The 17,799-nt window shown below is 40.5% G+C and overlaps 1 protein-coding gene across 6 annotated transcripts in view; it reads right to left on the bottom strand.

The window, feature by feature from the left end:
• Positions 1–17,799, bottom strand: part of EXOC4 (exocyst complex component 4) — an 806,015-nt gene that overhangs the window by 754,198 nt on the left and 34,018 nt on the right. For 5 of the 6 annotated variants that reach the window (XR_009494158.1, XM_059885681.1, XM_059885683.1 and 2 more), the window contains exon 3: positions 17,362–17,556. The exons of the other annotated variant lie outside the window; for it this stretch is intronic. Coding sequence is in view for 4 of the 5 variants with exons in the window: in XM_059885681.1 (XP_059741664.1) it covers positions 17,362–17,556 (195 nt within the window). In the remaining variant the exon portion in view is untranslated. The remainder of the gene's footprint in view (positions 1–17,361; positions 17,557–17,799) is intronic. 6 annotated transcript variants of the gene reach the window in all.

Raw genomic sequence — 17,799 nt, 5'->3', positions numbered from 1 at the left:
TTCTTTTAGGACTATGAACGTAAGCAAACATCAACAAAATGTTTTAACACATGATATAGAACAGGGCAGTATGTTTCACTATTAAGAACTTATCCATTTAGACCAATGAGGACCTACCGTACAGCACATGAACTCTGCTCCATGTTATGTGGCAACCTGGATAGGAGAGGAGTTTGGGGGAGAACGGATACATGTTTAAACACGGCTGGGCCCGTTCGCTACTCACCTGAAACTACCATAACACTGTTGATCAGCTATACCCCAATACAAAATTAACAGCTGAAGGGAAAAAAAATCCACTTAGGAAAATAAGTTCTGAAAAATATTTCCATAACTCAAGAAATAGGTCAAAGGTACAGTTAAACTTGGAGAAGGAAACGGCAACCCACTCCAGTATTCTTGCCTGGAGAATCCCATGGACAGAGGAGCCTGGCGGTTTGCAGTCCATGGGGTCACAAAGAGTCAGACGCGACTGAGTGACTAACACAACAGAAAAACTGTACACAATCAAGAACTGTCTGGTGTTTTCCAAAAAAAAATTTGCTTGAGTTGAGAGATGAATCTACAACAAAGGAAATCTTCGTACTGAGAACTACAGTGCCCTTAAATGTTCTTTCCCAGATAACTATTTCTCAATTGCATTTTAGTTTAAATTAGAAATAATTATTTCATGGTTAAGTGTTTTCTACCAGCCTGACTCAAGCTGATTAGGTAAAAAGATCTAGCTTTGTGCTTAACATGGACATGTCTTTGAGAAACACCAGAGTTGGCCATTCTCAAACATCTGCTTCACTGAAAAAAAAGGCTGAGAAAGAAACCACTGATATTTATTTTTCTGGTTGGGAGAAGTGAGATACACAAAGATGAATGACAATAGCAACTTTCTAAACAGAACTAAGGTTCAAGCCAAACAACAAAAGCAAACCAACAACAACAAAAAGAAAAGCCTTTTAAATACAAGCCAAAGAATCCAACCTGATAACTAAACCATCTGCTAGCTAATAAAAATGATTATTTTGACAACAGTGTTACCTAAAAGAGACAAATGTGTTGCCTCTGTTGAGTCCAAAAGAAGTATTTCCTTCAGGACTCTGACAATTACATGGTTCCAAAATGTTCTATCACTTTCCAATAGGTCAGTAAGTCTTCCTTACAGAAGCATTTTTCTAGTTAAACAATATAACCATTCTGAAAATGTTACTGTGGCCCAACTTACAGATGTAATAGTAAGATATAAAATTAGACTATTCCAGAGAATTGATTTTGTCCCTGCCCACAAGTATATAAGATACAAGTCTAAACAGTCTCAACTAAATAACACCAAAAATCTCTGGCTATGAACAAAAGAAACATGCCTTGGGACCCAAGATTTACTCAGTACCCAGGTCACCAGTCTGCACCACTGGGCCCCTGAACTGTGGGAAGGCAAACTGGTGTCTTCAAGCCCTGTTCCTCAAGAGTCCTCCACCCCGAATTCCCCATGGGCTTATGGGATCCCAGATGGACCCAAGAAGTCTTAGTGTGGATGAAATATGCTTCACACCCACCTCAACACAAGCAGAGATGTTTCTCACCATTCATTTACCAAACATTCCCATTTAGCTGTACCATATTTCCCAAAGTAGAGATTTTATCAGACAGAAACTGGTAAAAGAAACCAAGCACACATTAAATAAATAAGAGTCACCAGGACTTCATGTCTTAGTTTGAAATTTGAACCATATGGAACTACTGTTTTTACCAGTCAAAAATGATCAAATATTGGCTGTTTCATATGGTTCAATCTAATAGATTAAGGAGCCAGTCTGAAAGCCTTGATGCACCCAGGAAAGCACTGAACTGTTTGTAGAATGTTGCAGTCCTTATAGTCCTAATAGATATTTAGCCGCACAGAGGAACTAGGGACAATTTTACTTGCAGAATATAGTATCGTATTATACCTATAGGACAGAAAACAGAGAAGTATGTGATCCCAAAGGATTCTGTTCACAAAAATCTTACCTGTTAAATATAAACGATAATAGAATTTACACTTTTTAGGTATAAACGTCATCTGCTCATTTGTGTTTAAAGCACAACACCAACCACCACACAGGGCCTAAGGAGAGGACGGCTTAGACTTGCTTCCCAGGTGGCACTAGTGGTAAAGAGTCCGCTTGCCAATGCAGATGTAAGAAATGCATATTTGATCCCTGAGTCTGGAAGATCCCCTGGAGAAGGAAATGGCAACCCTCTCAGAATTCTTGCCTGGAGAATCCCATGGACAGAGGCGCCTGGTGGGCTGCAGTCCAGGGCTCGCAAAGTGTCGGTCATGACTGAAGCGACTGAGCACTTAGCACGCTCTGCACACAAAAGTATATGACATACAAGGGAGAATAAAGGGCTCAGGCTACTGTGGCAGTTTCAGGGGGTCTTAGGAATTCAGCGGAAAACCAGAATCCCTGATCCCAGCTTCACTGGCGACTCTTGAGAAGGGTTCAGCTCCCCAGGGTTCAGTCTGGCCTCTGACTGAAGGCCTTAGGGCTAATTGGCAGTTTGGTACTTAAGACGGACTTCCCAAGAAAGCTGCAAAGGGCAAGGCCGAGTGCCTGGAGCAAGAACACATGTTTTCTCCCCACTAACTCCCCTGCTTATAGCCAATCAACAACGATCAAATCAGGCCACAGAAAAAGCCCATTCTTAAAGTCAGTCCGCTAACATATTAATACTATTGATCAGCCCCATTCAAGTGCCCCTTCTTTTCCCTCAGGAAACCCGATACGTATAACGCAGACTCAGCAGGCTCTCACCACTACGAACAGGGTGCTGGCTACTTCCGCTCTCCCTTCATTACTGCCAGGGCTATTGCATGTTTTTATTTAATAAACTTTCATCAGTTCAAATGAAGGGCTGTTATTAGCTGAGCTAACAGCCAAATGATAATGCTCCAGAGAAATATCAGTGCTTGTCAGCGCATTAACAAAGAGAGGACAGGGGCTGAGGTCAAGCACGTGTCAATGTAAATGAGGCCATATTAGGTACTAAAGGCTTAATGCAATAGACTGCTGGGGAGATAATGGAATTTACAGGATAAAGCAAATGAGATGAAGTTATTGATAAGTGAAGAAGGGAGGAGGACCTGTAAAATCAAAGAAAAGGCCTTTTTCTTGTGAATTTCTCCTGTAAAGAATCTTCAAATAGACCTTAGAAAACAAAATTCAAAAGAGATCAAATGTACCTTCCAGCTTCATGAAAGATCTCATCCTGTCTGCTGTTTATCAGTCACTAAGTTGTCCAATTCTTTGTGAACCCATAGACTAGCATGCCAAGCTTCCCTATCCTTCACTATTTCCCAGAGTTTGCTCAAATTCATGTCCACTGAGCCGGTGATGCTGTCTAACCATCTCATCCTCTACCACCCTCTTCTCCTTTGGCCTTCAATCTTTCCCAGCATGAGGGTCTTTTCCAGTGAGTCGGCTCTTCACATCAGGTGGCCGAAGTGCTGGAGCTTCAGCATCAGTCCTTCCAGTGAATATTCAGGGTTGATTTCCTTTAGGATGGACTGGTTTGATCTCTTTGCAGTCCAAGGGACTGTCAACAGTCTTCTCAAGCACAACTCAAAAGCATTAATTCTTTGGCACTCAGCGTTCTTTATGGTCCAACTCTCACATCCTTACGTGACTACTGGAAAACCATAGCTTTGACTGGACAGTCCTTTGACAGGAAAGTGATGACTCTGCTTTTTAATATGCTCTCTAGGTTTGTCATAGCTTTCCTTCCAAAGACCAAGCATCTTTTAATTTCATGGCTGCAGTCACCAGCAGGAGTGATTCTGGAGCCCAAGAAAACAAAATCTGTCATTGTTTCCACTTTTTCCCTTTCTATTTGCCCAGAAGGGATGGGGCCGGATGTCATGATCTTAGTCATCCTATGACTGCCATGAAACACTGGCTTGTTCTAAGACCATACAGAGGCACTTCCCCTAGTGGTTCAGTGGCTAAAACTTTGCACTCCCAATGCAGAGGGCCCAGGTTTGATCCCTAGTCAGGGAGGGAACTAGACCCCACAGGCCACAACTAACAGTTTGCAGGCCACGACTAAGGATCCTGCACGTGGCAACTAAGACTGCACAGCTAAATAATAAATAAATAAATAGAAGGATGCACTGTGCTTAATTGCTCAGTCATGTCTGACTCTGCAACCCTAGGCTCCTTTGTCCATGGGGATTCTCCAAGCAAGAATACTGGAGTGGGTTGCCATGCCCTCCTCCACGGAATCTTCCCTACCAAGGGACTGAACCCAGGTCTCCCGCAGTGCAGGGGAATTCTTTACTGTCAGCCACCAGGGAAGCCAAATAAAAGCACACCAGTCTTTAAAAGTATATTTAACCTTTCCTGAAGGTCCTCCCTTATTTTTGCTTTTTCTTAAACATTAGAGCATTCTACCACATCTAATTCTTATATTTTATTAAAGCCAATCTTTTTTTTTCCTCTTGTAAAGACTGGGAACCAGGTCTTCTAAGATATCCATCCCATTAGCACAGAATGACAGCATCTGAAAAATGAAAGGTTAAGAATTTTCTCGGAGAAGGCAATGGCACCCCACTCCAGTACTCTTGCCTGGAAAATCCCATGGATGGAGGAGACTGGTAGGCTGCAGTCCATGGGGTCGCTAAGAGTTGGGCATGACTGAGCGACTTCACTTTCACTTTTCACTTTCATGCACTGGAGGAGGAAATGGCAACCCACTCCAGTATTCTTGCCTGGAGAATCCCAGGGACAGTGGGGCCTGGTGGGCTGCCGTCTATGGGGTCGCAAAGAGTTGGACACGACTGAAGCGACTTAGCAGTAGCAGCAAGAATTTTCTATTTTAAGAGGCCTTTAAAAATTGTTAAGATTGAGGCCCCACTCCAATTTTACAGATTAAAAAAAAGAAAGGTGGGGCCCAAATATCTATTCTTTATCTTTATTCTTCTTTAAAATTACAAAAGTAATAGATGCACAATCAAAAAAACCTGAAAAACAGAAAAACCAAACAGGAAAGATCCATATCCAGTCAGATAAAGTTATAAATTTTAACCTGACACCAATTATTTTTCCACACAAAGTTCTTACAAAAAAACAGTTACTTTCCAATATGTTTTTTCCCCACTTGGCAATATACTGGGAATATCCACCCATCACCAAACATGATTTTTAGTGTTTTCATACTAGTCCATAATATGAATATTCCATAAATGACTTAAACCAACTCCCTCTTAAGTAATTGCTAATTATTTTTACTTCCATAAATCTTATTGTGATAATTATCCTTGTATATATATATTTTGGAACACCTCACAATTAAAATTCTGAATTCTTTACTTAACATTCAAGAAGTAGAATTTCAAGTCCAAAGTTATTTCAGGCTTCTGATGCATAATGCCATATTTAGAGCCTTATTTTTTTCTAAATGGACTTTTAAGAGCTCTGTCAACAATCACTTTCCTAATGAAATTAAACTATACCTAAGATCTTGTAAGATAAGGATTGTAATTGTTTATGGAAAAGCCCCCCCCTCCAAAAAAAAATCCTTCTTTCTTCCTAATCTTATGATCTGTTCATCTTCAGTTCTCATTGTTAACCAAAGTTTAGGCTCTCCACACACAGGTGCCAAATCAAGATTTGGAGATAGAATTTGGGGTGAAGCAGAAATCACTGTAGACAGTGACTGACAAATCTAGACAGCATATTAAAAAGCAAAGACAATCATTTTGCTGACAAAGGTCGGTATGGTCAAAGCTATGGTTTTTCCAGTAGTCGTGTATGGATGCGAGAGCTGTAACATGAAAAAGGCTGTCAGCTCAGTTGTGTCCGAATCTTTGCCACCCCATGCACTGCGGCACACCAGGCCTCCCTGTCCATCACCAACTCCCGGAGTTCACTCAAATTCATGTCCATTGAGTCGGTGATGCCATCCAACCATCTCATCCTCTGTCGTCCCCTTCTCCTCCTGCCCTCAATCTTTCCCAGCATCAGGGTCTTTTCAAATGAGTTAGCTCTTCACATCAGGTAGCCAAAGTATTAGAGTTTCAGCTTCAGCATCAATCCTTCCAATGAACACCCAGGACTGATCTCCTTTAGGATGGACTAGCTGGATCTCCTTGCAGGCCAAGGGACTCTCAAGAGTCTTCTCCAACACCACAGTTCAAAAGCATCAATTCTTCGGCGCTCAGCTTTCTTCACAGTCCAACTCTCACATCCATACATGACCACTGGAAAAACCATAGCCTTGACTAGACGGACCTTTGTCGACAAAGCAATGTCTCTGGTTTTTAATATGCTGTCTAGGTTGGTCGTAACTTTTCTTCCAAGGAGTAAGCATCTTCATGGCTGAAGTCACCATCTGCAGTGATTTTGGAGACCAAAAAAATAAAGTCTGCCACTGTTTTCACTGTTTCTCCATCTACTTGCCATGAAGTGATGGGACTGGATGCCATGATCTTTGTTTTCTGGATGTGGAGTTTTAAGCCAACTTTTTCACTCTCCTCTTTCACTTTCATCAAGAGGCTCTTTAGTTCTTCTTTGCTTTCTGCATATGTGTCATCTGTATATCTAAGGTTATTGATATTTCTCCCGGCAATCTTGATTCCAGCTTGTGCTTCATCCAGCCCAGCATTTCTCATGATGTACCCTGCATATAAGTTAAATAAGCCGGGTGACAATATACAGCCTTGACGTATACCTTTCCTGATTTGGAACCAGTCTGTTGTTCCATGTCCAGTTCTAACTGTTGCTTCTTGACCTGCACACAGATTTCTCAGGAGGCAGGTGAGGTGGTTTGGTATGCCCATCTCTTTCAGAATTTGCCACAGTTTGTGGTGATCCACACAGTCAAAGGCTTTGGCATAGTCAATAAAGCAGAAATAGATGTTTTCCTGGAACACTCTTGCTTTTTCAATGATCCAGTGGATGTTGGCAATTTGATCTCTGGTTCCTCTGCCTTTTCTAAATCCAGCTTAAACATCCAGAAGTTCACTGTTCACGTATTGCTGAAGCCTGGCTTGGAGAATTTTGAGCATTACTTTACTAGCGTGTGAGGTGAGTGCAACTGTGCGGCAGTTTGAGCATTCTTTGGCATTGCCTTTCTTTGGGATTGGAATGAAAACTGACCTTTTCCAGTCCCATGGCCACTGCTGAGTTTTCCAAATTTGCTGGCATACTGAGTGCAGCACTTTCACAGCACCATCTTTTAGCATGAAGGCTGAGCACTGAAGAATTGATGCTTTTGTATTCTGGTGCTGGAGAAGACTTCTGAGAGTCCCTTGGACAGCAGTGAGATCAACCAGTCAATCCTAAAGGAAATCATCCCTGAATATTTATTAGAAGGACTGATGCTGAACCTCAAGCTCCAACACTTTGGCCACCTGATGCAAAGAGTCAACTCACTGGAAAAGACCTTGATGCTGGGAAAGATAGAGAGTAAATGGAGAAGGGGGCGGCAGATGATAAGATGGTTGGATGGCATCACCACCTCAATGGACATGAATCTGCGCAAACTCTGGGAGAAAGTGGAGGACAGAGGAACCTGGCATGCTACAGTGCATGGGATCACAAAGGGTCAGGCCCGACTTAGTGACTAAGCAACAACAACGGCTGTTTTAGCCAATATGTGAGAACAAAAAGTTGTAAGAAATCAGAAGTTTGGGGCTAAAGCAAAAATCCTATTGTTTGCAGATGTGATGATGTGCTTTTCTATTGAGAAAAACCAAAATAAACTACAGGTGAATGTGTTTTTAAAAAATGGAGGTAGGCAACCATAAGTAATTGGTATTGGGATGAATCTCAGGGAAAATAGACTTCCTTGGCAAGTTCCCCCTATCTTGTCAAAGCCAACCAAAACTGCCAATCAGCATTCTCAGGCCACCATCAGGTTGAGAGAGGGATCCCAAAGACGACAAGCACTGCCATCTGCCACCATTGACACACGCACAGGGTCCCCAGCTAGCCACAGACTTACCCATCAAAATCCTGCTCCAACAAGTCCCTACAGACAAAGACAGCAAAGCACTTTTGTGTTATTCTTGACTGAGATCACTCCTCCTACAGACCTGAAGTGCATACACATAAGCGTGTACAATTACAGTTCATCTGCTTATAACAGGTATGCATCAGTAACGGCAGTACCAGGAGAGAAATGCTGCTTAACAGGACAAGCCTGGGACTACAACTTTTTCTTTTCACCCAGCCTTGTGTGATAGTGGGCTTCCCTGGTGGCTCAGACGGTAAAGCGTCTGCCTGCAATGTGGGAGACCCGGGTTCGATTCCTGGGTCGGGAAGATCCCCTGAGAAGGAAATAGCAATCCACTCCAGCACTCTTGCCTGGAAAATCCCATGGACGGGGGAGCCTGGTAGGCTACCGTCTATGGGGTCACAAGGACACAACTGAGCGACTTCACTTTCACTTTCTTTTGTGTGATAGTGATAACAATCATGCTCCCTACACCACAGATTTGTATATTGCCTTCCATTTCACAAAGTACTTCACATGTACAAAATTTCATTTTTATTCTCACCACCACTTTATAATATAGACAGGTTAAGTATTCCTCTACAGAAGAGGATACTGGAAGAAAGCAAGCAATGCGTTTGTCTAACCTCACAAAACTGATAAATTGTTGGGTCAGGACTAGAATTAAGAAGTTCTGGCTTTTCAACCCATTTTTGGTTTTACTATACCATGCTGGACATAGCCACCACCTGTCAATAAATGTGGGCCCCAATTTCAATCCATTAAATCCCAGCAATAAGTCAGATAAGAAAGAACGCACAGTAAAGATACAGAAGTCAGAGCACCAAAATGACAGCTCTAAAAAGTTCCAAGTCAGCTCAACTCTGGAGAGCGTCTAATCTACCCAGTAAACAAAACTCACATTGACCAAATAATCAGGCTACAAAATCAGAATAAGAGCCTGATACGCATCAGCTCTATCTGAAAGCTGCACTAGAGGAAAGCAACAAGTAACTTTTAGTCAACCTTCAACATGTCTACATACACATGAATATTGCCACGTGATGTCTGTCTTAACACAAATATTTTATTTCCAGCTACTACTTAGAGCAAGTGTTAAATGAAGTCAAGGACAATTGGTTTTGGTCTGTTTTACAGCATAGGCTATAAACCACATCACTGGTTCCAAACCTGTCCAAACATTGGAATCACTTGGAGAATGCCAACAATTACAGAAGTTACTGTCCCATCCCCAGAGATTTCAAGCCTAGGGTGCAACCTGGGCTTTAGGGTTCCTAAAGGATTCCCTGATGTACAGAGTTTGGGAACCACTGCCCTACAGCCAAGTGAGCCAATTGAAAACTGCTGAACGTGATGAGGTTTAGTGAAACAACACACAGTTTCTATGTGCTTTAAAAGAGGCAAATTAAAAGCAGATACAAAAAGCAAAGCAAAAGAAAAGGGAAGCTACTACAATAAGCCAGTGCCTATCAAACAGTGTGGCTTTTAAAAACCCCAGCCTTCAAAATCAAACATAAATTAAAAGGGCAGGGGTAAATACCCACCCCCCCACACACACACACACAATGGAATATTACTTAAGTAACAGAAAGGATCAAAATTGGGTCATTTGCAGTGATGTGGATGGACCCAGAGTCTGTCATACAGAGGGAAGTCAGAAAGAGAAAACCAAATATTGCATATTCACACATACATATAGGCTCTAGAAACATGGTACAGGCTATTTGCAGGGCAGGAACAGAGACGCAGCTGTGAAGAACGAACATGTGTACAACGGGGCAGAAGGGGAGAGTGAGACAACTGGAGAGAGTAGGACTGAAATATACATATATACACTACCACGTGTGAAGTAGACAGCTAGTGGGAAACAGCTGCATATAGCACAGGGAGCTGAGCCCAGCGCTCAGTCATCACCTAGATGGGCGGGATGGGGGTGGGAGAGGGGGACACGGGAGGCTCAAGACGGAAGGGATACATGCATAGAGCTGATTCACATTGTTGCAGAGCATAAACCATCAAAATACACTCAAGCAGTTATACTCCAATAAAAAATAAAAAATAAAATAAATTAAAAGGTCAATGAGTGAGAAAAATAGTTACTACAAAGCCTGTACTTTTACTTTCCAGGAGAAAAATGCTGCTGCCACAGTAAAACTACTTACTTAATTAGGGATCCAAAAACCAAGGTTATTCATTTACTAACTTTATTTTTAGCTTTTCCTTAATCTTTTTGCCAAGAAAATTAGATGTAGGTGTTTCAATTCAGGGTTCCCAAAGAGAGCTGAAAGCAGCTACGGCTGACCGGCCTATTAAAATATTAATAGCAAACCATACTTCCCCACTCCCAGCCCCTGGATTCCTGGAACTCTGGTGGTACCGATCATGATATGAGATGCTGTTTACTTCCTCATCATCTGTCTCTTTCTACTAGCATGTAAGCTCCTTCAAGGTTAAGGTCACCTTCACAGATCCACGTACCAACAACGGGATTGTCATATTCGTTTGTCCATCTATCAAAACACGTGCCAAATTCTTTGCTGATCAATTATTAGTATAGAATCTTGGCATCAGTTTTTAAGATCAATATTCTACACTAGGAACAGATGGGTTTTAATGGTGGCTATTTCATTATTGATCACGGATACATTTGTTTTTATCATGTTGTACAGAAATCTATATGGAATACTGAAACATTTTGCAGGCACTGAACCACTTCACGTTATATCCAGTAAGTTCTCTAGAATGTTTCAGCTCCTGATAGCCATAGTGCTTTCATCTCAATACCACTTGTAGACTCAGGAGAGAAAAAAACAGTCCTGTGAGATCTCAGAAACTTTCAAGCCACGTAAGGGGATATGCATTTTGGCCCCTTGTGTCTTACTTGTACATTATTTTATAATGGAAGCATGATCACCCCTTGCCTATCCATAAAATGAGAATAGAGTTATTTGCTAATGACACAGGTTTACTGGCACCAACGGGACCAACTTCACTGGCCCACTGGTCCTGCCATCTAAGCAGTGACAGAAAGAACAACAACTCTAATACTAAAGTCAACGGAAGTCAATACTTTTGATAGGCATCCTCTGAAAGTGAACTGGCCTACATCTGACTACAATACCCAACAGATTAACACACCTGGTCACCTAAGACTAGATTTTGCAACAAACTGATCCTGGGTAGCTTACCAACAAATTACACTGTTTACCACTGGACAGTCAGTGGGTACCCATTGAGCATATTCTTGATGTAGGCTTAAGAGGTGACTGATAACACAATCTGGAATTTGTTCACATAAGATCCTGAAAACATGGTCTAGAACTTTGAGGTCTTGGTCATCCAACCATGCATGTGTTAGAGCAGAAAAGATGTGTGTTCTGAGAAAAATTCTCTCTCTGCCTGCAGGGATTCCTTGACCATATAAAATGTGGAGTGGTCTTTCACTCGGGGCAAGAAGAAAAGGAATCAGAATTGCCTAACTTAGTCCCACTTCAACTCTTAGCTCAAAACAAGTCCACCTCAGACTGGTTTTTGACTGTCTAACATGGTAGCGATCACCACATCCTTTCTTACAGTATCAGTAAACAAATTAATTACAAACAGCATTTCTAAGGTCTTACTATGGATACTTGGTGTACTTTACATACATAGCTTACTATTTCTGTTGTTTATGTTCTGTTTTTTTTGGCCATGAGGCATGTAGGATCTTGGCTCCCTCATCAGGGATCGAACCCACACTGCCTGCAGGGGAAGGTGAAGTCTTAACCACTGAACCGCCAGGGAAGTCCAATAGCTTAATATTTCATTTAATCCTTTCAACAACCCTGAGGGCATTCAATTATTCTCAATTCCAACTTTCAGCTAAGCCAAATTAAATAATTAGCCCCAAGGCATTCAGCTAGTAAAAGTCAAAGCTGGGATTCAAGCCCAGGTCCACCTGACCCCCAGGAAGCCCCATGCTCACATTCACAGCCTTGAATGTTATCCAACAATTGCAAAGGATCTTGAAAACTAAAAATATGACAAATAGAGTTATTTTTATCATAGGATCTTTGAAAACTATGCAATTAAGTAGCTGTTTTACTCTCTTTATCCCAAATGTGGGCACAATTTCATAGGGTAAGTGAAATAATTCCACCATACCATTCTCTCAGCAAAGCACTCTGGGACCTCTAAGAAGGCAGCCAACATAAATATGCTATTATAATTATCGTTAACAATCCCTATCTGGCTATACAGCTATAGATTCTTTTTAAAAAGGTGTTATAAATAAAAAAGACAAAATGATCACGATACATTCAAAATCTCTACAATCTCAGGAAGCCTTAGAAATGAAAAAATTATTTTAGTCACAAGCCTTGTGACTGTCAGCTAAAGTGCTTCAAAACTACTCGCACGAGCTTGGTTTCCACTGATTGAATGCAATTATGAATTTACTTCTATAGGTTGATAAATCAGAACTTGTGTAAGTGGTTTTCAAAGCTCATCTGTGCAATTTCAGTTTGATGCAGACTTCCACCCAAAACTCTCCTTAAAAAAAAAAAAAATAGTTTGTAAAAATATTAACTATCATGAAATACCTTCCTGGTTGGCTCACGCCACTGGAAAGAAGCTGCTATTCTTATATTAATAATTCTTCCCAGAATTAATCAGTCATTGTACATTAGAACCAGCAGCTGGAGTGTTTTGAGTGATAATGAAACCTGTAACAAGGCATCTTCAGCCGTCTTTTCAAGACAATAAGGGAATTAAAATTTCAATTTAAATGCAGAGGTTTGAAACACGCTTCACTGGCAAAATTACTTCAATTAATGTGAGTGGAATACAAAGGACAGACTGCAGAAATGTGATGCAGCAACCAGAAATTATGTCATTAATGTGCTTGCATCAACCCGGCACAATGACTGCAGAGGTCTAATTTAAACCGTACATATCACAAAGCTACAGGCTACAATATTAATCAAGTCTCTGATTTCAACATGACGGATACAGGCTTCTTGCTGGATCACTTTTAGCTTTTCATAAGCTAACAGCAGCTGTTTACCTTGAAAGAGGAAACAAAAGGCCAGGCCTATTTGCAGACATCCCCTGTCATGACAATTTAATTATTTTATGCAATACTCGGGTTATCATATCAAAAGAAATAAATATCCCATCTAGAAGCCGCATCTGTAGCCATCAGCCCACTCTGATGGTGAAGCAGGAATTGCAGGAGCTGACACGATCTGTGGGTCACCACTGATTTATTTACTCTGGATTTATTAACCTGAGGAAGGATTAAATTATTGGGCATCTGCACCTGCCTTAAAATGGAAATGCAAAATCTTTTGATAAAAAGATCCAAGGAAATCAGAGGGGTTTGAAAGACTAGACTGTCCTGCCTTCACTTTCTTGTGATGTCTTTTAGCAAAGATTTTCATTTGGACTCTTGAGATGCCTTAAGTAGATTTTACTTCTAAGAGCACATAACCACGGGGAAAAGCAATGTGATTATTTTCTCATATGAAGTCCAATAAAAAAGCAATTATAGACCTTACCATTTTTTCACATACAAAAGGCAAACTGAAGAATATTTCCAACTTTTTAAGCACATCTTAAATCCCACCTCCATGAAATCTTCATTGTATGTTAGGAAATGCTAACCCCCCAGGTCATGCAAAGCAACTACCTTATCTGGAAAATGGAGAGGACATCAGAAACCTCTCTCTCATAAGAGTATTGTAAGAATTCAGTGTCTAAAATGGTACCAGCACATAGTGAGGGCTCAATACATATTAGCTAGTATTATAATTATGCTTTTGTTGTTCATTTAAACACTGTAGAAAGGAAAGGTTAGGAACGAGAGAACTTTGCCATTAAGAAAACAAAAAGATTAACAAAAGCCACAAATCAGAGGGAAAAAGTCAGACCCGAGCTTGTAGAAAGGAAGTGCCCTTTTCTATTTATTGGTAAGACAGTCTTCCACAGAGCTACCCATTTGGCTAATCATCAGTGAACTCTATGTAAAGTGCATTATGCTAAGTACAGGGTAGACAAAAATAGGTAAGACATAGTCCTTGCCCTTAACGACCTACCATACAAACAAAAGCAACTATATTCCTGTGAAATACACGCAGCTTATGGAAATAAATTTACTCATGTTAAGCATTAATACTACAATGAATATATAATAATTCATTTTTTAAAAAATAAGATAAGTATCTAATCACCTAGGGCATTCAGAAACTCGATGAAATTTGAGCCACGTCTTAAAGAATAAATCATCATTTTCCAAGTAGGAAGGATGAAGATTAGGTTTAAAGAAATGTATGGTAAGAGCCACTGCTTTAAAAAGCAACCAGAAGCTGACAATCAGAAGTACAACTAACAAATACATGTAGTGTCGCTGAAGGAGTCCATTACTAAGCATTATTATTATAAAGGACATAAATTGAAACTTTAATAAATGAGAGATAGCCTGTTCACAACATTACAACTGTGAAAGACAATATTACAAAGAAGACACTCTCCTAAATTTAATCAAAATGTCATCATGTTGGGACTTCTCCGGCAGTCCAGCGGTTAAGTTTCCACACTTCCTATGCAAGGGACACGGGGTTCCATCCCTGGTAGCGATCTACAATCCCACATGCTGCAGAGCATGGCCAAAAAGTGTTTTTAAAAGTTCCTCTCATGCTTTTAATGGAACCTGACAAGCGGACACTAAAATTCCTATGGAAGAGTAAAATAACAAACGTGTGAAGATAAACAATAAGTGTGTAAAGAGTAAAATTAAAAAATAAAATGTGTCAAGAATAGCATAGTTCTGAATAGCAAAGTGAGGGAATGTCTTCACCTGCTATCAAGATATATTTTAAAATTATAGTAATTAAAACAGCATGGTTTTGGTGCAGATACAGACAAGACCAACAAAATAGAGAGATCAGAAACAGACCCATGCACATATGCAAACTTGGTATGTGACCAAGGTAGAATTATAAACCAGCAGGAAATGAATTCAATAAATGGCTTGAGCCAAGCAGCTATACTGAAGGTAAAATCAGATCTCTAGTTCATGCCATATACATTTTAAGTGGATTAAAGACAACAGTATAAGAAATTCTCTTTGTGACAGTGGGATAAAAAAAAATTTCTCAAAAGAAGTCATATAACAAAGGAAAAAAAGACTGAAAAACATTGTTGAATTAAATTTTAAAACTGTTTAATAAAAGACACCATCAACAAAAAGATACTACCAACTGGGAAAAGATATTTACAATCCATCTAACAAAAAATTAGTATCCAGAGTGAAGAACTACAAACAGACAAAAAGAGGAACTTCTGAGAATTCTCTCACCTTCACTCTTTTCTAGAGGTGACTGCCCTTTCTTCTTAACCAACTCCCCATGTCTCCCATGTCCCTCAATCACACAGTTTTACTTAGAACTGACAATCACAGTATCCAAGGTGACCAATAGATCCTACGCTCATATTTCTGAATTAGAAGATTATTTTCAGCTGGAAATTGTAACATAATAGCTTACAAACCTTCTTTTTCCCCAAACACCAAAACTCTGCCCACATGTGGAAGAAAGTCTATAGAAAAAAAAATTTTTTAATGCAGGAAGACCATATAGATGGCCTTCAACATAGATGCCTGTTCTTTTAGCAGACTGGCTACATGGGTAAAGCAATTCTCTTACCTAAGCTAGCTAGAGCTGAATTTCTGCAACTTAGAACTCAGAATTTACAGAAATATCTAATGAGGTCCTTAAGAAAATAAGTTCAAAAAAAATATATGGTATCATTAATTAGCTCTTAAATAAATTAGCCCTTGAGGAATAAAGGCTAGTCCTAAAATCTGAAATCCTAAAATGAACGTAACAGCAAAATAAACATTAACAACCTATTTTTAATATATGGCACTAACTTAAAAACAGGCCCAGTACAAAAAATCATGGTTCAAATAGACGTATATATGCTACACAAATATATATATGTATATATAAGCTTATCCATTCTGACTGCTGAGTCTTGAATATTTAGTACATATATGCCTTCCTGAGTTTCCCAGGTGGCTCAGTGGATAAAGAATCCACCTGCCAATGCAGAAGAGACAGGAGACGTGGGTTCGATCCCTATATTAGGAAGATCCCCTAGAAGAGGACATGGCAACCCACTCCAGTGTTCTTGCCCGGAGAATCTCACGGACAGAGGAGCCTGGCGGGCTACAGTCCATGGGGTCACAAAGAGTCGAATGTGACTGAAGCGCTGGCCTTGCATTGCACGCATGCCGTCCTAACATAAACCAACAGTAAAGCTGAGAGGCAAGTAAATTTTTTATTGGACACCATATAGTCATTATTAAGGAAGATGACACTATAAAGATACTATAAAGATATTTTGCCACTCTGAAGAAAAGACCATAATTAACTTCCTTCCACTGTGGAAATTCACTATCACATAACCAGGTTTTAATATATGAGAGAATATCATGGCACATCTCATCTCTTGGTTATCAAGTTTCCTTTAAACCTTAAGACAGACTTCGAGCAAAATTCTTCTTGAAAGTCAGAATGAATTAGAACCACTTAGAGGATTTAACCTGTTTTGCTCCCACTAATTCCTCTCAGTGTTTTGGGTTTTTTTCTTCCCAGAGTTGCAGGCAATCTAATTTGTTGAAACAAAGATAAGGGACCTTCACCTATCGTGGAAAAGAAAATCCAAATACAGTCCATCTGCTTCTGAGAGTTTCTGTCATCCCCAGACAACTGTTAGAAGGATACAGGGGAGTTGGTGTGGGAGGAGGAGGTAGAATAAGCAGCTCCTGTTCAGAGCCACAGGCCCTGGAAGGTTAAGGTTTTTAGGAAGCAAGATTTGTATTTTTTTTAATTTTTTATTCATTATCCTGACTCTCAGCCACGTGTACCACCAGCTGCAACCCTCTCTTGAATTTTCACTTCTAATTCAGAAAGTAGCAGAGAGGACGAAGATACAGGCTAAACATTCTTTCACAGAATTTGTGCAACCTACAGTTCAGAAATCTCCAAAAGTTCTCTCTCATGCAGATTTCATTCTTCAAAATGGGGTTCATTAATCATCTTCCTCTGACACTCCAACTAACACCTCTCATCACCATTCATGACAGGTCCTGGTTTCTCACCATCATACTTCTTGCCATTGTTCCCAAGGCAGACGATGTAAATAACCATAGCCTACCACTGCAAACACTGAAACCAGGAAGAGAACCAGGCAGGCTTCACCTGCAAGGGCTCATGAATGCCCAGAGGGCAGTTTGTCATGTGCTCTGAGAGGGACAGAATTCAGAGGGAACAGAAGGAAGCACTCTTCTATCTGAGCAGAAACACCCAGGAGTGTGGGCTGTGCTCTTACCAGCATGTCCGTGGCACTGAGATAGTGCTTGCTGGCCATGCACTGTTCCAGCTTTTGAGGCACTTGCTTGATATTCTCAATTTCATCCAGCAGGTTCAGAACATGCTTATGTTCAATTCCTTCAATCCACAGCTTCCGAAGCTCATCTCGTTTGCAGTGCAATAGCATCTTGCATGAAAGCAGATTCTCTTTCACCTGGAACAGAACAGTTTCCATCTTGGGTCAGTGCAAAGTCTTGCCAGACTAAACCTACAGTGTGGTTTGTATTCTTCACCATTACCGCTGTAACAGTCCGTAGTTCTCACTGCCACCCGTTTTCCTGAGGCTAATCTACATGTGGAATTCTAATCCTGATTAACACACAGATTCACTTGCTTAGGTCTCCACGTCTCTGTATTCTCCTTCCTGTGAGATGAGAGAATTACTCCTAACCAACCT

Source organism: Bos taurus, chromosome 4 (genome assembly GCF_002263795.3).
Source record: "Bos taurus isolate L1 Dominette 01449 registration number 42190680 breed Hereford chromosome 4, ARS-UCD2.0, whole genome shotgun sequence".
NCBI lineage: Eukaryota > Metazoa > Chordata > Mammalia > Artiodactyla > Bovidae > Bos > Bos taurus.
The sequence above is the reverse complement of the archived record's forward strand: the minus strand, read 5'-3'. Positions and strand labels throughout refer to the sequence as shown.